The sequence below is a fragment of the Neolamprologus brichardi genome, chromosome 13 (assembly GCF_056152115.1).
Source record: "Neolamprologus brichardi isolate AB-2024 chromosome 13, ASM5615211v1, whole genome shotgun sequence".
NCBI classification, from domain to species: Eukaryota; Metazoa; Chordata; class Actinopteri; order Cichliformes; family Cichlidae; genus Neolamprologus; species Neolamprologus brichardi.
This window is the reverse complement of record NC_142116.1, coordinates 23621264-23639697: the sequence shown is the minus strand read 5'-3', so window position 1 is coordinate 23639697 and position 18434 is coordinate 23621264. Positions and strand designations below refer to the sequence as shown.

At 41.4% G+C, this 18434-nt stretch overlaps 1 protein-coding gene across 1 annotated transcript in view; it reads left to right on the top strand.

The window, feature by feature from the left end:
* The first annotated feature begins 14334 nt into the window (after window positions 1–14334).
* The window catches only part of plpp4 (phospholipid phosphatase 4), a 49020-nt gene continuing 44920 nt past the window's right edge, over window positions 14335–18434 (top strand). Inside the window, exon 1 of the mRNA XM_006798966.3 lies at window positions 14335–14787. Coding sequence (XP_006799029.1) covers window positions 14699–14787 — 89 coding nt within the window. The 5' untranslated portion in view covers window positions 14335–14698. The remainder of the gene's footprint in view (window positions 14788–18434) is intronic.

Below are 18434 nucleotides of genomic sequence, written 5' to 3'. Positions count from 1 at the left end.
ACAGATGGTAGGCTGAGTTCTCATGAATAACAAGGAGCATGGTAGACCTTGGCTTGTTTCTTAGAATCGTATTAAAATTAAATTTCAGAGAGCAGAATGGCATGAAAAGAGAGAGCATAATTTGCTCAGAAGACGCACACGCTGGATAGCTGTCTGTGTTTGATACTCAACCCACTTCTCCTTCTCCGTTACTTAATTACAGTTGCGCAGGGATCCCACACCTAATGGAGTTTCACTGTCATTGGCGAGTTTGAATTAGAAACGTTCTTTGGTAATAACTTTAATTGGACATTTTTCCAAACACAGTGCTGGTCATATTTTAATTTTGTTCTTTTATCTCTGTCAGCATGTATTCTTTTTTTTTCTTTTTTCTTTTACCATTGTAATAGGACTGTATAGGACTGGAGTGTGTGGCTTTGTTATGCAATCGAAACTACCATGTGTGAGGAAATCTGGGGAAACACAGACTGAAGGTGATAGTGCCAGTGCTGACCTTTACCAAAGATTTGCAATATGACAGAACAGACACGCGATTAAGATTCACGTTGTTCAGTTAACTGTTTAAATTCTCGATTAAACAGGAAAAAAAACTTTGAAAGCAAGACAGCTGATTTTGCCTAATTTGGGTGCGAGGCAATTTTGTATTGTGTGTCTCAGTGTCCTATGGGAGTATCTGTACTGATCCACCCTGAGTTGTTGCTTGTGAGTGTTTCATATTTTTAGAATTAAAAACTGGAAAAGCACTTTAATGTAACAATCTCATCTTTACTGGACCCAGTAAGCAGATTCAGACAGTAATGTTGGTGTTCAGGTGTTTTTATTTACAAGGTGCAAAAGTGAAGTGAGCGGGCAGAGGACCACGTTGGGGTTCAGGGAGGGTCTGTGGACAGGTAAAAACAATGTCACGCCTGGCAAACATAGAAATAAATGGGTATGGTGTCTGTAGTGACTGAATTAGAAATCCTTACTTGTTGTTGAAAGAGTAAAGGAAGTGAGGGACTAAGTATCCGGGCAGGCTGGGTTCTGGAGCTAGGATAACGAGTGCAGTGGAGAGTTTGTGGGCAGATGCCAGTCCAGGGGGTATTGAGAAAACAGGAGGGTTCTTGTAGTGGGTGAGCAGGTTGTGGGTCAGGGATTCTAAACAGGAGACGAGAAGCAGAAGGGAGTACAAAGGAGATGAAGAACAGAGCCACCATGGTAGATAGTACAGATCTCCTGAATAAATCTTGCAGGAGCAGAGAACAGGAAAGCCCCGAAGGTTACTTCATCCGAAAGAAAACCCTCCTGGAGACGAAATGGGAGGGGGGGGGGGAACCCATCCAGACTCCCCTGATCCTGACACTTGAGAATATATTTTAATAATCCTACACAAACTTTCTGACTGATTAGACCTTTTTAAGTCATTGTTTGCTTTTAAAAGCCTCCCTCTTTGGGATGTGACTCCCTTGAGTGACAGGTGTACCCATGTAAGCAGCTGCAGCAGACAGATTTCTGCTAAGCTTTAGCTCCGTGGGGTGTCCGAGTATCTTTAATAAAATTACCTGACTATTACTATGGCTTGCTGTGTGGTACACAACATCTGTTGAGTCTGCTCTTAGCTAATAACTTATTACATCCCCATTTTATCTAAATATGGATACTTCTGGCTTCTGAATATTAAAAAGATGAAAACCATAAAGCTAAAGAGGAGGCTATAAAATGTAACCAATACAACTAATGGAACTAATAGCTGATATCAGAATTGATACAGTTACAACTTACAACAGAGACTTTGAGGTTTGGCCCCAAATATAGCACTTTTTACAATAAGCCATATATTAAATGTCTTTTTACAACAGTGACACTTACACCCACACTTCAGTGTGAGCAAGGGAGCAAACCACTAACCCTTTAAATGGTAGGTGAATGACTCTGCCTCCACAGTACATACAGTGGGGCAAAAAAGTATTTAGTCAGCCACCGATTGTGCAAGTTCCCCCACTTAAAATGATGACAGAGGTCAGTAATTTGCACCAGAGGTACACTTCAACTGTGAGAGACAGAATGTGAAAAAAAAAATCCATGAATTCACATGGTAGGATTTGTAAAGAATTTATTCGTAAATCAGGGTGGAAAATAAGTATTTGGTCAATAACAAAAATACAACTCAATACTTTGTAACATAACCTTTGTTGGCAATAACAGAGGTCAAACGTTTACTATAGGTCTTTACCAGGTTTGCACACACAGTAGCTGGTATTTTGGCCCATTCCTCCATGCAGATCTTCTCAAGAGCAGTGATGTTTTGGGGCTGTCGCCGAGCAACATGGACTTTCAACTCCCGCCACAGATTTTCTATGGGGTTGAGGTCTGGAGACTGGCTAGGCCACTCCAGGACTTTCAAATGCTTCTTACGGAGCCACTCCTTTGTTGCCCGGGCGGTGTGTTTTGGATCATTGTCATGTTGGAAGACCCAGCCTCGTTTCATCTTCAAAGTTCTCACTGATGGAAGGAGGTTTTGGCTCAAAATCTCACGATACTTGGCCCCATTCATTCTGTCCTTAACACGGATCAGTCGTCCTGTCCCCTTGGCAGAAAAACAGCCCCATAGCATGATGTTTCCACCCCCATGCTTCACAGTAGGTATGGTGTTCTTGGGATGCAACTCAGTATTCTTCTTCCTCCAAACACGACGAGTTGAGTTTATACCAAAAAGTTCTACTTTGGTTTCATCTGACCACATGACATTCTCCCAATCCTCTGCTGTATCATCCATGTGCTCTCTGGCAAACTTCAGACGGGCCTGGACATGCACTGGCTTCAGCAGCGGAACACGTCTGGCACTGCGGGATTTGATTCCCTGCCGTTGTAGTGTGTTACTGATGGTGACCTTTGTTACTTTGGTCCCAGCTCTCTGCAGGTCATTCACCAGGTCCCCCCGTGTGGTTCTGGGATCTTTGCTCACCGTTCTCATGATCATTTTGACCCCACGGGATGAGATCTTGCGTGGAGCCCCAGATCGAGGGAGATTATCAGTGGTCTTGTATGTCTTCCATTTTCTGATGATTGCTCCCACAGTTGATTTTTTCACACCAAGCTGCTTGCCTATTGTAGATTCACTCTTCCCAGTCTGGTGCAGGTCTACAATTCTTTTCCTGGTGTCCTTCGAAAGCTCTTTGGTCTTGGCCATGGCGGAGTTTGGAGTCTGACTGGTTGAGGCTGTGGACAGGTGTCTTTTATACAGATGATGAGGTCAAACAGGTGCCATTCATACAGGTAACGAGTGGGGGACAGAAAAGCTTCTTACAGAAGACGTTACAGGTCTGTGAGAGCCAGGGATTTTCCTTGTTTGAGGTGACCAAATACTTATTTTCCACCCTGATTTACGAATAAATTCTTTACAAATCCTACCATGTGAATTCATGGATTTTTTTTTCACATTCTGTCTCTCACAGTTGAAGTGTACCTCTGGTGCAAATTACTGACCTCTGTCATCATTTTAAGTGGGGGAACTTGCACAATCGGTGGCTGACTAAATACTTTTTTGCCCCACTGTAGAGCGGCAGATGCAGACCTCCACGCCCTCGCGCTTTGGAACAGAAACGTTCTTAACAGTATGCAACATGGCATGCGTCACATGTATGGATGAGGTAACATTAAAAAAAAAACATCTAATACTGTTTATTTAAATTTAGAGTCTTAACTGTGTTTAGCATTTTGTAGAAGTCTTAGACATTCTAGGTCTAAACCTCAGCCCTCGACAGAAGTCCATGAGGGAGTCTAGTATCTACGTCTGTAACAGCAGGTGGAAGAGAGGAGATTACCTGACTAGTATCTAATTTAGTGAGATCTTTGTATCTTACAGCATCTTACAGCATACGCTTTGAATACTGATCATACTCAATAAAAGCTAATGCAACAGTGGCAGACACAGATCAGCCTTATTTATAAATTCAGTCTTCTGGCATAAACCAGTAATTATACATTACCGCCAATATTGTTGGATAAATCGACTGTTCCCCGAGGACAAATGCTGCCAGTGCGCCAGATCGTGGCTCAAGAGTTGGAAGTTCGCCTTGTAATCAGAAGGTTGCCGGTTCGAGCCCCGGCTTGGACAGTCTCTGTCGTTGTGTCCTTGGGCAAGACACTTCACCCGTTGCCTACTGGTGGTGGTCAGAGGGCCGGGTGGCGCCAGTGTCCGGCAGCCTCGCCTCTGTCAGTGCGCCCCAGGGTGGCTGTGGCTACAATGTAGCTGCCATCGCCAGTGTGTGAATGGGTGGATGACAGGATATGTAAAGCGCTTTGGGGTCCTTAGGGACTAGTAAAGCGCTATATAAATACAGGCCGTTTACCATTTACATGTCATTAGTGACCAAAATTGAATTGGAAACATTTTAGTAATGAAGTACATGTAACTTCTAGGAGACACAATCAAACCATTTCGTTCAAACACTCCTGAGAAGAGAGCTAATCAAGTGAATTAGGTGAAAACAACTGTGTGCATGGGGTCTGCTGTGTAGGGACTTCAAAGGGATAAGATAAAGAGGTGGCTATTTCAAAAGCTGTACTTATATAGCTTAGACAGAAAAGGATTAGACAGAAACGAATCTGCCCTTTGAGGGAGCTATAAAAGATCAAAGCAATCAAGATCCAGCTGTATAAGCCAATATCCCCTAATATATATACAAAGATCCGCTGTAAATAAAATAAAAATGAATTTTATCCATAAAACTATATAATGCTGATGCACAAGATTAAAAGTGTATGTAATTTGTATATATTCTAGTAGCCAAGTTAGTTGAAATAGCCAGTCAGAAGCATCCAGTAAATACCAAATAGCTAATGAACTATACATAAATAATTTCCAGTATTTTACATTCACTGTTTTTAAAAAGCAACATGTAAAACAGATTGTTTTCGCTGTTGTAAGTGGTATGTTTACAATAACAAACCCCTGATGAAATATACATTATATATGGGTATACGTTATACCCTGATTAGCTATTAAATTGTGACCACGTGCCTAAGCTTGTGTTGGTCCATCGTCTGCTGCCAGACTCATCAAGGCATGGACTTCATTAGACGGCTGAAACTGTGCTGTGATATCTGGCTCCAAGATGTTAGCAACAGATCCTTGAAGTCCTGTAAGTTGTGAGGTGGAGTGACCTATCAGACTTGTTTCCCCAGCACATTTGATTTGATTTGATTTGACTGATTAGCATTCAAATATCTCAGTGAAGACAGAATAAAGATTACCACAAAGCAAGAAAGCACGAGACAAGGCTAATCAAAAGGTATTGGCTGAAGTATTTGCTTATTACGCCAACCCTTTTAACAAAAGATCTTTTTGCATGCAGCTCCTGTACACAGGGCTCGAAGCAAAGACTAAAACAAAGCAAAAACAAAACAAAACAAACAAACAAACTTTCCACCTTAGATAAGTAACTACATCAAAGCAAAAGAATCAAGAGTTGTTGTTTTTTGGGGGGTTTTTTTTGCTCTTTTCATTCTTGATATATATATTTTTCTAATACTCTATTTTTTAAACATGTTTTTAAACAAGGAAAATGAACTACACCTTTTTAAATCACTGTTTAAATAACTATTCCACAGGTCCTTATCTTGTTTTTTTTTTAAAGAAATCTGTTCCCCTTAAGTCATATTGACTCTCTCTGACTTTGAACAGCTTTTGAGTACTGGGGCAAAGAAAGTTATTTTGTGCTTTATACATTATCTGTGCCATTTTATATTCAACTAAATCATAAAATTTCAGGGTATTCAGATTAATAAACAGAATGTTAGTTGGTTCTATATAGTTTGATTGATTTATAATTCTCATAGCTCTTTTTTGTAACTTGAAAATAGGAAGAGTATTTGTTTTATATGCATTACCCCATATCTCCAGACAATAAGTCATATATGGAAGCAACAGAGATCCCAGAGATGCTCGACTGAATTGAGATCTGGGAAATTTGGAAACCGAGTCAACACCTCAGACTCACTTATGTGCTCCTCAATCCATCCTGAACATTTTTATTTCATGGCAGTGCGCATTATCCTGCTGAAACATGCCACAGCCATCATGGATCAGAATTTCTGTGAAAGGGTGTACACGCTGCGCAACAATGGTTAGGTTGGTGGTACGTGTCACAGTAACAGTAACAGCCCAACACATGGATGGCAGGAGCCACGGTTTCATCAAACGTGGTTCATCAGACCAGGCCACCTTCTTCCACTGCTCAGTGGTCCAGTTCTGATGCTCACATGCCCATTGTTGACGCTGTTGGTGGTGTACAACTGGTCTGGTCTGTGGCTATGAAGCCCCATATGCAACAAACTATGACGGACTGTGTATTCTGACACCTTTCTATCAGAACCAGCACTAATGAGCAACAGTAGCTTGTCTGTTGTCTGTTGGCCACACGGGTCAGTCTACTGGGAACACCCCACAAGGACCTTAGTTTTGGAAATACTCAGACCCAGTTGTCTAGCCATCACAATTTGGCCCTTGTCAAAGTTGCTTAAATCCTCATGTTTGCCCATTTTCCTGCTTCTAACACATAAAATATCCTTAAACTATTCATCCAGCTTACCATAATTAGAAGATACTCACTCTTCGCTTCACCCCTCAGTTTTAGGCCTCTTCGGTGTCCCATACAATCCTCCTATTTGGGGGTCATTCTGTATCTCTACAGGTGGTTGAACTACAGAACCATCTCCAAATAGGAGGCTGTGTACTCGTACAAACCCAAGATAAATCAATAAACTTGCTTTACTCAAGAAGAAAGTACATCTCAGAGTTTAATCGAAGTATTTTATCTTGCACTCATTTTAAGAAAGAATTGAAAAGCCACTTTAAAATCCCACCAATTTTCTGCTTTCAGTGGTTGAGAGATTAATCACTGACAAGATTCTTATTCCAAGAAACTATTGGCTTATCTGTGGAGCTGAAGAATCTGATCCAATTATGAGAAGAGACAATAAAATACTTCACAGTCACGCTCTGTATGTCTGGATCCCAATATGCATGCTGCGTATAAATACTGCTTGTAAATACCATTGCAAAAAAAGATATATAGGCATTTTTTCATGCATGCTGCAAGAACATGCAGACAAATGAAACGGCAGTGTAAAAGTTTGGCATTTCAGCTCTCAATCACTTTTTCCTTTTCCCCTCATAAACCAACGATTTATCCACCCGAAAGTAAATCCCTCTCCGCTGTAGCTGTCTGAGAACTTGCATTACAATAAGACAAATGGATGACACTGTGACAGAGTTGCGAATCAAATAAAACCACTGTAGGCCTCGACCAGACAAAAAGAGCTCATTCCTATTCTTGTCGCAGTTTAATATTTCATCGCTGTGTGCCATTTTCAAAGGCAGAACTAATTTCTGACATTAATTACTAATTTCACTGATGGCATTAGCACTGAGAAGTGTGATGATGATCAGATTAGTCAAGCTGTATTATGCTCAAAGACACACAGCAACACTGTAAGAGTGCTAAAATAGAGGACAGTGACATGACAGGCATTTCACTAAATTCTCCTGTTTATGCATTATCACCAGACGAAACTCAGTAGACAGTAAAACCTTCAGCTAAAGATATTTTCGTATATTTAATTGCATTTGCTCTGAGCAATGAAGTCTCACTAAAGTAAGACAGCAGAAACAAATCAGCCCTGTTCCACTCATGAATTACCTTTAATCGTGTATATTAAGCTGGTTGGAAAATTTGGAATTAATGCAATGGGAAAAGCAGATTACTGGCAAAAGTGCTCATAAAACACCCGTGTTTCCAGACTTGCACATCACTGAAACTAATCTTCAGGAAACTTTGACCTAGAATCGATCACATGTCAAGCCCTTCTGTAGCTTTTCCTTGTTTTTGCTCCCGCTAATCAATAAACTTTGCTCATGAGCCCAGAGAGAAATCTAACCGTGACCTGCTGCATCGCAATTCATGAAAGTTTCATTTTAGTTTTGACAGCTGACATTTGAATCCCAGCACCGTCTCGCCGACTGAAGATGTTTGTCATCTTCAATTAAATCTCTTTCAACGTGCTGCCCAAGCTTCAGACGCAGTAGATGAAGGGTATATTTAATTTGAACAGGTCTTTGCTTTCATGCTCATTTACAACTGTCGCGTGGCCTCGAGTTCTCTCTTTTTTGTTAAAAATAAATTTGTCCTGGTATAGCGTGTGTTTGATCCGGTGTCTCTAAAAAGAACTGCACAGCACACTACCAGAAATACAGTCATGGCAAAAACAAAGTACTGATACTGTAGGATCTGGGGCAGGCCGGGGCTTCTTCCTCTAATTTCCTCCTTTCTCTCTCTCTCTGTCTCTGCCTTTCTCTCTTTTTCTGTTTTCTCTTAGGTGGGAAGGTGGGTGGATTATCAGTGCCTCTGCCTATGGGCGGTTGTCTTTTCCCGGGATTACTCTCACACATCGGCAACCCATCAGTGCTGTGTATTTAGGACTGTCTGTGGCAATGATTCCCTGCCAGATCATTGTCTTTATTATGATGGTAAATTGGTCAAGTCATTGGTCAACTTGTAAGACTCTGACTTTTGCAACTTCTGATCAGCAAGTCTCGTCTGCTTTCTTGTTATCTTCCTGGAGTTCCCTCCTCACTGTCTGAGAAACTTTCCTATCTGGAGTCCCTCCTGGAGTCTTAGGCCCACAGCAATACTTGTACAGCAACATCACTCGGGTTTTTGAATCTCTTCGGAAACAAGGACTTACCTCACATGCCTGCTCACCCTCTACTGACTTCCTCTCTTCATCTCCAAGCCTCAGCCTGCCCACCAGGTACCCCTCTCACAGCTCAGCATTCATCTTTGACAGGTAAGGACCCTAAGCTTAAATCCAGTGAGCTATTGCAGCCCTCCTCTCCCAACTGGCGTTTGTTAAACTTCACAGACCCTGCCTGAACACCACTATCAGCCATCGCCTGATAAACCACCGGTCCTCCTTTCACCTTGATAAACCTTTTAAACTGTACGTCAGTTGTCTGAGTCTGCTTATAGGGTCCATTCTTTGTAAAATTAGATGAACAACAACATACGACATACGACATACAACGCGGTGTCATTATTTATTTACCAAAAAATAAAATGCAGAAGCAGTGTATGACAAACTAAGGACTAAGGACCCTTACTGCTTCCATAGGAATGGAGACAGAAAATAGCAGCCAGGTACTGATAATCCAATCGACTTAATTAACCCTCATCCTCCCAAAATATTTGACATTCAGAAACCAAACTTGGTGCCTGGGAACCCCAAGAATAATTTACTTGTAATAATAACAATAATAAAAGCAAAATGTATTTTAATTAATGCCATGTAAAGAAAAAACAATACAGTTTTTTAAATTATCATTTTTGCAATGGTACAATTAGTTTGAATACTTTCTAAAACAAAAATCGATACTTTTCTTTAATAAAACATTCAGCTTTATCTCAAGTACATTATGCATTATTACTGAAAAGCCTTTTTTTTAAACAATCCTTTGAGTCTGGTATCACTTATAGTTTTCATCAGTTTCAAGTAAGCATTATTCGTGTTGTGTTTTTATGCTGAATTCAGTCATTTAGGTCATTTAGGTCTAATATCTTGGATCTGCTCTGGAGTCTCCTCCCAGAACATTCCCAGAACCGTTCACTTCACCCCCATCTCCAACTGTTTGTTGCTTAAATTTGATACCCATGGGAAACATGAAGTGAACAAACAGCTGAGTTCATTCAATTATAGGAGAAATCGAGTGCTTTTGACAGGGGTCCCCATGGACCACAAAACATTTGTATCTTTTAAAAGCACTAATAGCACTCAGAAAACAATTGGAATGAATGAATATGACAAAAAATATACCTCTGGCGTCAGCATGGGCTCAAGTCATGTCAGCAAATGTGGTCACCTCTAAAAAAAGTTTTGACAGTCTGCTAATTTGGAGCATTTAGGTGTGAGTTAACACCAACGAGAAAAGGAGCTGTCATCATTGTTATTTCCCACTGGTGTGGGAAAGATTGTCAAGCCATTTCCAAACAAGTTGAAGTCCATCATTCTACACTGAGAAATATTACTGACAAGACAGCTGCCAGTCTTCCTAGAGTAGACGTCTCAGATCAATGCTCACAGTAACTGTAAAAAAACCCCTCCAGATCTACATCTCAGACTGAAGTGGATGCTAAATATTAAAGTTCATTATAGTACAATGACATGAAGACTGAATAAGTATATCTTATTTGAAAGAGCTGTCAGGAGAAAGTCTCTCTTCTCTAAAAAGAACATGGCAGCACAGCTCAGGCTTGCAAACTTGAACAAACCACAAGGCTTCTGGAACAATGTTCTTTTGAAAGACCAAAGTATGTTATGTTTGGCAAAAGTGCACAGCAAATGAAAACCAAACATAGCAAGTCAACACAAACACCTCATAACAAGACCTGTTAAGGACTCGTTTTTTACCCTGATATGCAAAACCTTAGAGCCTGCAGAGGCTGCACTTTCTTTTTACCGTGACCGTATAAAGCAATAGTCAGAAACTGTGCTTTTGGCCTAAATAAGCTGTTAATGTCTTCACGTGATGTAAAGTTGGACTTAACCTTTACAAATATTTTTATTTGTAGTATTTTATTTTATTCTTCTGCTTTTTTGTCTTTTCAAAAGTTCAGTTTTAGCTTAATTTTGATTGGTGAAATTATTATTATTGTTATTATTATTACTGGTCATGAAGAAATGCAGTTCCACTGGATAGTCTTTTGAATCCTGTGTAATATTTACCTAAGGTATTCCACTTACGGTAAGTAATTAAAATGGAGCCTAGTATGAAAACAATAATAACATTTCCTCTCCTTGGTGTAGTTTTCTGTCGTCTTTATTCAGACAAGTTCAGTGGTTAAGTTTGATTAATTTAATGGAGGGATTCACATCCTTTCAGTTACTGTGATCCCCTAATACTGTAAAAACAAGTGTCTACGATTAAGTCTATGTTGCAGAGAAGTTCGTCTCAGAAGAAATTTGGCGTCACTGAATGTTTTCGTCCTCAGTAATTGTTGGAACCTGGTGAGGTAAACAGGATTGCATTTAACATGCAACAACAAAGATATTCTTTCTCCCTGTAAATTGTACTTTAGTGATCATTTCAGGACCAGTTTGAGTTGTGAAGCAAAACAAAAAGGGCAAAGTGGGACATCCCTTGTGTTCAGTTCAATCCACTGCAAAAAAGAGTTATATTAACAGATATACTGTACGTACAAATCTATAAGTTCAATAAATAAAGATAGAAGGTAGGTAGAATTTAACATGATTTACTGAGATAGAGAAATTATTGATTTGTTGATGAGTTTCTAATGACCCATCACGGCAGAACAGAATCCCAGTGGTGAAAGGATTTAGGACAGGACAGCCTGGAATCCAGCCACTGTTGGTGGTGAAGATGAAGCTTGTGACTATGGTGAGGTGGAGATGGGGAGAGGTGGGTTGCATGAAGGACAGTCTGAAAGTGAGAATGACAGAGGGCACAGATTTAAACCACACAGAGTGGAGTCTGACTGGCTCAAAGAATCCATGGCAAGAAGATGATTGGACTAGAGTAATGATGTCAGTAATGAGACTGACAGCGTGGGAAAGTGGTAGTGATGTAATGAACAAACTAGTGGCGGAACAAAGAGGAAAGCAGGCAGATGAGTGATTATAGATCTTCCTCCTTGAACTTACACATAAGCTCCATTTGCTGAAATTCATAGCTGTTATAAGCAGAGAATGAACATGTATGGAAGTCCATCCATCCATCCATTCGCTTCCGCTTATCCTTTTCAGGGTCGCGGGGGGCGCTGGAGCCTATCCCAGACAGCACGGTGGCACGGTGGTTAGCACTGTTGCCGCACAGCAAGAAGGTCCTGAGTTCAATTCCACCATCAGGCCGGGGTCTTTCTGTGTGGAGTTTGCATGTTCTCCCTGTATTTGCGTGGGTTCCCTCCGGGTACTCCGGCTTCCTCCCACCATGCAGCTTGTGGGGATAGGTTAATTGGATAATCCAAATTGCCACTAGGTGTGAATGTGCGTGTGAATGTGAGTGCGAATGGTTGTCTGTCCCTGTGTGTTGGCCCTGCGACAGACTGGCGACCTGTCCAGGGTGTACCCCGCCTCTCGCCCTATGACAGCCCCATGATGTATGGAAGTCTTGAACTTGAAAACCTTTGCTTCTCTTGCTCAGAGTATTCCATTTTCTAGTTTTCATTATCTGAAACAATCATTCTTATATTGTGGAATGCTACTTTGTAATTGATAGAGGATGCTAACCAAGCCGTGAAATATGCATCTTCACTATGGGGAGTAGCTGAATTGTCTTTCACAGTTGGCTGTTCTGCTCAACAACTCATTCAGATTTCGGGGAACTAATAATAGAACTCCAAGAATAAAACATAAAACTGGATGTTTTTCCTCACAGAGTCTTCAGCTTTACTTTCCTTGAAAAGACATGCTTTCAAATGCACATCTTATTTAGCCCTGTAGTACACAATGCTGGAAAAACAGCATCAGACTTCAGACGTCCATATGTAGATCAGAATGTGTAAATGCTGCCCACGTAATAAAATGACTCTGTGTGCAAATGAACTAGACTTTTTTTTTTAAACAATAAAAGTGTAATGAGAAGTGAGGTTCAATAAAGTGAAGAACTCGGGGAATTGATTCAACCAATCTCTGTGTGGCGTGATGAGTCACTCTGTCTCAGAGAATATGCACCCATACCGATGGAAGCGATTAAGAGCACTTTGTAATGATGCCTTCAACTTTGATTTATTGAAGTACAACCTGTTTTGGAGTGCGCTATATGTCTAACCTTGAAGGGTAACCAGAACCTCAGGGAATGTGACTCACAGTCTACATTCCAGAAAAGTGGAAGGGGGAAAACTTGGAGATGGGTCACAGAAACACATAAATGAAAGTGGGAATTGTGTTTAAAGATAAATGAAAAAGCAAAGTTGAAACAAAAAGGAAAGCGGTGTATTTTTACACAACTCGAATGTTTGCTTTTTGGCAACAAAAGACCACCACGGCATCAACCAGACGGAACAAACTTCTTTTTTTCTCTATCCAATAATTACGTTTTTATGTCACCCTGTGTTGATGCTTGGAAAGTCTGTAAAGCCCGTCTGGCCCGAGTGAATCAGCTAAATCACAAGTCCTGTGATGCTGCGAGATAAAAACAATGTTGATAGCTTGTAATAAACATGCCAGGTTCTCTAAAAGCTGAAAACTCTGATGGCTGGCAGAAAGCTTTGAAGTTGGAGCTCACCTACCAACCTACCACCATCTCGCTTCTCCTCTTGTTTTGTTCTTATTAGGGAACTGGCAAAGACTCCAGGCACATCACCTAGAATTCAAATGTATGAAAAAAAGGGAATACATCAAAACCTCTGCTGTGCGTCTGCGGGTATAAGAGCGTACACCCATAGCCTACATTTATTTATCTTAGCTACACATAGCTAAAGGGATGCCTTGTTAACCAAGCAAGATGCAGACTTTCTATTTTGTCCCAGGTTGCAGCGCTTGTGACCCAGAAAGAAATCTGTGGTCTGGGGCTTTCTCTTCAGTGGTCTCTCCCTCACGGCCTAACACGCATTCAAATGCACACAGCGGCACGTTTCAGACTGGCAGGTAATGCAGGAAGGCCAGCTTTAGAGGGCATAAAATATTCATGTGTGTCTATAAAGTGCTGGCAAGGTTTCCTGGCTCACAGGTATTGCTGCTGTCTGTACTCCTTCGTCACTGCCTGACTGCTTAGACCCTGAGGTGCTAGATTTGTCATAGGGTATGATTGGACAGTATGTGGAAGGCCCAACAGAGAGAAAGTCCCTCCGCCCCTCCCAAAGTGGTATTCTTTTGTTCCAGGATTGCAATATCATGTGTCAGTAATATCACGTAAGCCTGATGTTGATGGATTAGTTCTACTAGAGTTGTAAAGGGTCTGGTCATGAACACCTGCCCAGACTGTGCCAGCGGAGAGCCGCCCTGCTTTGTGTCGCATTTACAGCCAGTGGGTCATTGTAGTCTGTGAAGAGATGTTGGTTCAAGGTCTCTTTAGTGCAGAGCAGACAAGAAGAAACATGGAGGAGTGTTGGACATGAGCGCTGGAGCCTTTCTTTTCCTCCCATGAGTGTCTGGGTGGTGTTCCAGAAACTTCTAGTAATCTGAATCTCCAAAGTCAAACACAGAGGATGAGAGAGAGGGAGAGGAAGAGAGAGAGAGAGAGAAGAGAGAGCGAGACCCACACCACACAAGCTCGCTGACGCTCTGAGTATCTCCCTTTTACTTTGCAGCCTCCCATCACTTCCCTCTCTGTGCTGACCCACACCTGTACCTTCTCCCAAATCGGCTGATATCTTCTGGCCCCGAACTCCAATCTTAAATTAAGAAACTGATGGAGTGGAAGAAGGAGAGTTTCACTCGATAGAAGAGCAGCTGTCAGCAACAGAGTTGCTATAAAGAAAATCGCCCGAGGGGGACAGAAACAGACGGGGACGAGCGGAGACAGGCGAAGGAGAGAAAACGAGAGGAAGACTGCTTCAGGTGACCGAGTTGCAATGGAGGCGCACGGCATGCGCGATTAGGGAGCGCTGGGCTTTTGTTAAGGTGGATTACAAAAGTGAAAAAGCCTCCAGAACTGACCGGGACCGCCTTTTTTCTGCTTGAGTTGACGGATTGTCTCCGAATCATGAACGTGTCGCCTCCAGACCGCAGGAAAAACATGCGAGAATTGGCTCTGGAGATTGGCATCAGAGTTCTGCTTTTCGGAGTTTTCGTGTAAGTAAAGGCTCCAGCAGCTGAGTTATCTGAGAAACACTGAAAACATTCAAATGAATAATAAAAATAATAACGATGAAAAACTGCCTGGCGACTACGCGCGTCTTGGCGATGACATTCATTTTCGTCACTGATGTTATACATATGCCTTTCCATTATTTCGACACAGAAGTGTTGTGTTCAGGTTTGTGTGCCGCGGTGTGGTGCTGAACGAACAGGTCCCCGTGCTTGTGTGTGTGTGTGGCGGGAGCTGCAGTTCAGCAGCGTGGACTGACCGCTGTCAAACCAGCAGCAGACCGACGCTGTGGTTAACAGGTTGCAAAAAACAAAACAAAAAAAAACAACTTAAATCTCCACCAGAATAGACTTTCTGTTATGAGCGCGCTCTGTACTGACTCTTATGAAAGAACTAGTATTTAGTTTCTTTTGATCACAGCCGGTTAGAGAGCTGCAGCGACAGCTCATCTGACCGTTTCACTAGACACGACACAGTAATCTAACTAAGCACACAATGATGAAATGATACTTTGCCCCCCTTTTTTCTGTGAAGCGTCTTCCTCGCAAGCAAAAACTAACATAAATAGATTATAATTGTTTGTCTATCTTGGAGCTATTAAGCCCCAGGTGCATCATGATTTTATCATTTACCATTTTGCTTATTTTTATGCTCGATATCATCCCAGTTGAGCTACAAGTCCCGATATCTACAATGCATCCCCTTGCTGCATCTTTTCCATTTATGGGAAAATAAAAGAAGAAGGAAAAAAAAGAAGAATAAGACGCTCCTCTGATTTTGGAGTGTGTAGACACAGTGCGTGCATTCCGTGTGTGTCATTAATATCTATCTCTTGGCTAAGTGGTCCAACTCTGTGTGTGCTCTCACAGCAGACGGATTATCCGGCCAACAAGAGCCTGATGGTGTGCCCTGATTGTTTTTGACATGGATAAACTCAGATAGAGAGATGAAAAAATGCATAAAGTATCTTGGATATGCCCTTTGCATATTTGAATGTGATACTAGGCTCTATAATTTGCTTCTGTGAATCTGTGCCACATTGAAAGAAAAATGTAGTTTTACACAATATAATCTTCATCATCATGGTTTACCATCATCATCATCATCATCATCACGAGGCAAGTGTTGTATTGTAGCACAGAAGCCCCAGCCACAAAGCACTTGATCACCTTAATGAAGTGAGATTTACTCCTCATATTCCCTCTACACTGCACAGAGCTTTAATCTGCTTCTGATAACACTCAGTCTCCCCCATCAGTACACTTGATCTACCCCTAATAGGATATTAAGAGCAGGATGGTTACCAAGCATCACGTTCTTCTATGAGACAGTGCACACACACAGACATGCACTACATGTTGTTCAGCTTTGGGAAGGTTGTTACTTTCCTGCTGGGCTACATCTGATACCGATACCTTGGATTAAATAGGATTAACTAGTGACAAAGCTGGTGAACCAAGACGCCATAGAAGCCAGATTCCTTTGTTTATTGTTCATTTTGATTTGATGGATACAGAGTGCCAAATTTTAAGAGCAAGTTTCAATCGTGTATTCAGAGTAGGGAGAATTTGATCTTCTGCGTTTCTTTGGGGCTCGAAGTTATTGTTGTATCGAACAAGTTTTATTTCAGCAGACCGGATAGAGTCGCCCTCTGGCCTCGAAGGGCAGCGGATCCTGTTCGTACCTCACCTCGAAGACTGTGGTGAAAGCAGGATAATTGGGGTCAACTAGTTTCTGTTGTTTTCTCCGCTGAAGGTGTAGAGGACAGGTTTTGGCTGTCGCTATCCGTGCCTGCTGTGCGGTGTAGGCTTGGTGTAGGTGTAATGCACTGTATTTTTATCTCGGGAAGAAAACGACAGTCTCATCTGTGCATGTTTGCCAGGGAGATTTACCAGTCGTCTTAAATTTAGTTTCACAACTTGGTGTTTTCTTCCTCTGCAGCTCACTCTTGAATTTGACAAACTGGAAGGAAAAAGAAGAAATGATTTTTGCTCATTTTGCTGTTCATATTCGTTCATAATTGTGAACATGTACCGAGGGGAAATGAATGAATTCATCCTGAAGCAGGTCTAACGAGCAGATATGAATGCATCAGAGGTGTCTTTCCCATATGCAAGTTTGGTAATTCGGTTTGTCTTTGATTCTGATGAAATAATGCTGACTGTGGCAAGGAAGTTATTCTCTCTGCTTGACTGCCCACCCACACAAACAGTGGACTTTAATCCTAAGAGGCTTGAAATCTCTGCATTATTCACATCCAAATTTTTCCAAAGACAGCCTGCCTTTAAGGGAACGTTGCTTTCTATTTGCCCTTGCTTGCCAAGCTGCTGTCTGTTCCAAGCCTCGGGAGATGCAGTGACCTTAGTGAGAGGCTGAAAGTGTGACTTTGAGTTGGCCCTGTGCTATGAAACCACTAATGCCATGCAGTCATCATAGGTTAGCACCCCAGGAGTCACGCATGTCTTATTCTAAAGGGATATGATCTCTGACATTAGGCAAAGTATAAAAAAAGAGAAACACAAATAAACACAAAGATAAAGTCCTTTTTAAAAAAAAACTCTCTAGTTAAATGCTCAGCAAAGAAGGAGAGGATAATGAGATTGGTCTTATTTCACTTTCCTTGTAATCCAGAGCGCAACAAGCAAGAGCTTAGACAAATACCAAGGACTCATTTCTTCCTTGAGTGGTTGTGTGACAGAGCTCGTGTCCTCAATCAAGCAATACAAGCTTGAATTTTGTCAGTGTGTTTGTCCCGAAGCTCATAGTCGGACAATTGAATAAGCACGTCCCATAAATACCCGAACACTGCTTGCAAGCAGAACAGGCGACAAAAGCAAGAAAGACAGAGACAGAAGAGAAAGAGACAGAAGAGGAAGATAAGACGGAGGACACACGGTTAGGGAGATCTAGATTGTTGAGAGATTTTCAAGATTAAGACCTGAGGCTCAGAAAATAGATAGGCACCATAACAACCGTGAGAACCCGTATCAAAGCAATCTAAAAGGCTCTTGATTGCCCAGAGAAGATGGCTCCTATTTTACAGGCTGTCATACACAGCAAAACAGAGTAGATCTGTTTGTGCCAGAAGCAACAATTTGGAACCAAGCTGAAATTACTTATTTATTGAAGAAAATTATGGTGATAAAAAAAGGATTATTCTTAATTGCATGCATTGGTAATGAGGCACACTAATGTGTGATCTGAAGCTGGCATCAGCCATTAGATCATTTTTTTGATATGCAGTGTCATGAAAAACTATTTGCCCCCTTCCTGATTTTTTTTTTTAGTATTTTTCATTTGTATTTTTTGCATATCTGTCACACGTACATGTTTGAGAGCAAAAGGTTTTTAATATTCGACAAAGATAATCCGGGGAAATACAAAATGCACTTTTTAAATATGGTTTCTTAAATGAAAGAAACTGTCTACACCCCCCTGGTCATATGTGGAAAAAGTAACCGCCACCCCGTGTTAAATCATGAAATAACTGTGTAACCACAATTTCTGGAAAGCTGAGTCACTCACAGGCCTGATTACTGCCAGACTCCTTAAACAGAATCTGTCTGATGTAGGCTAAAAGATACCAAAATGCAACCATGATCTAAGAAACTATAGAGGAGATGAGAAACAA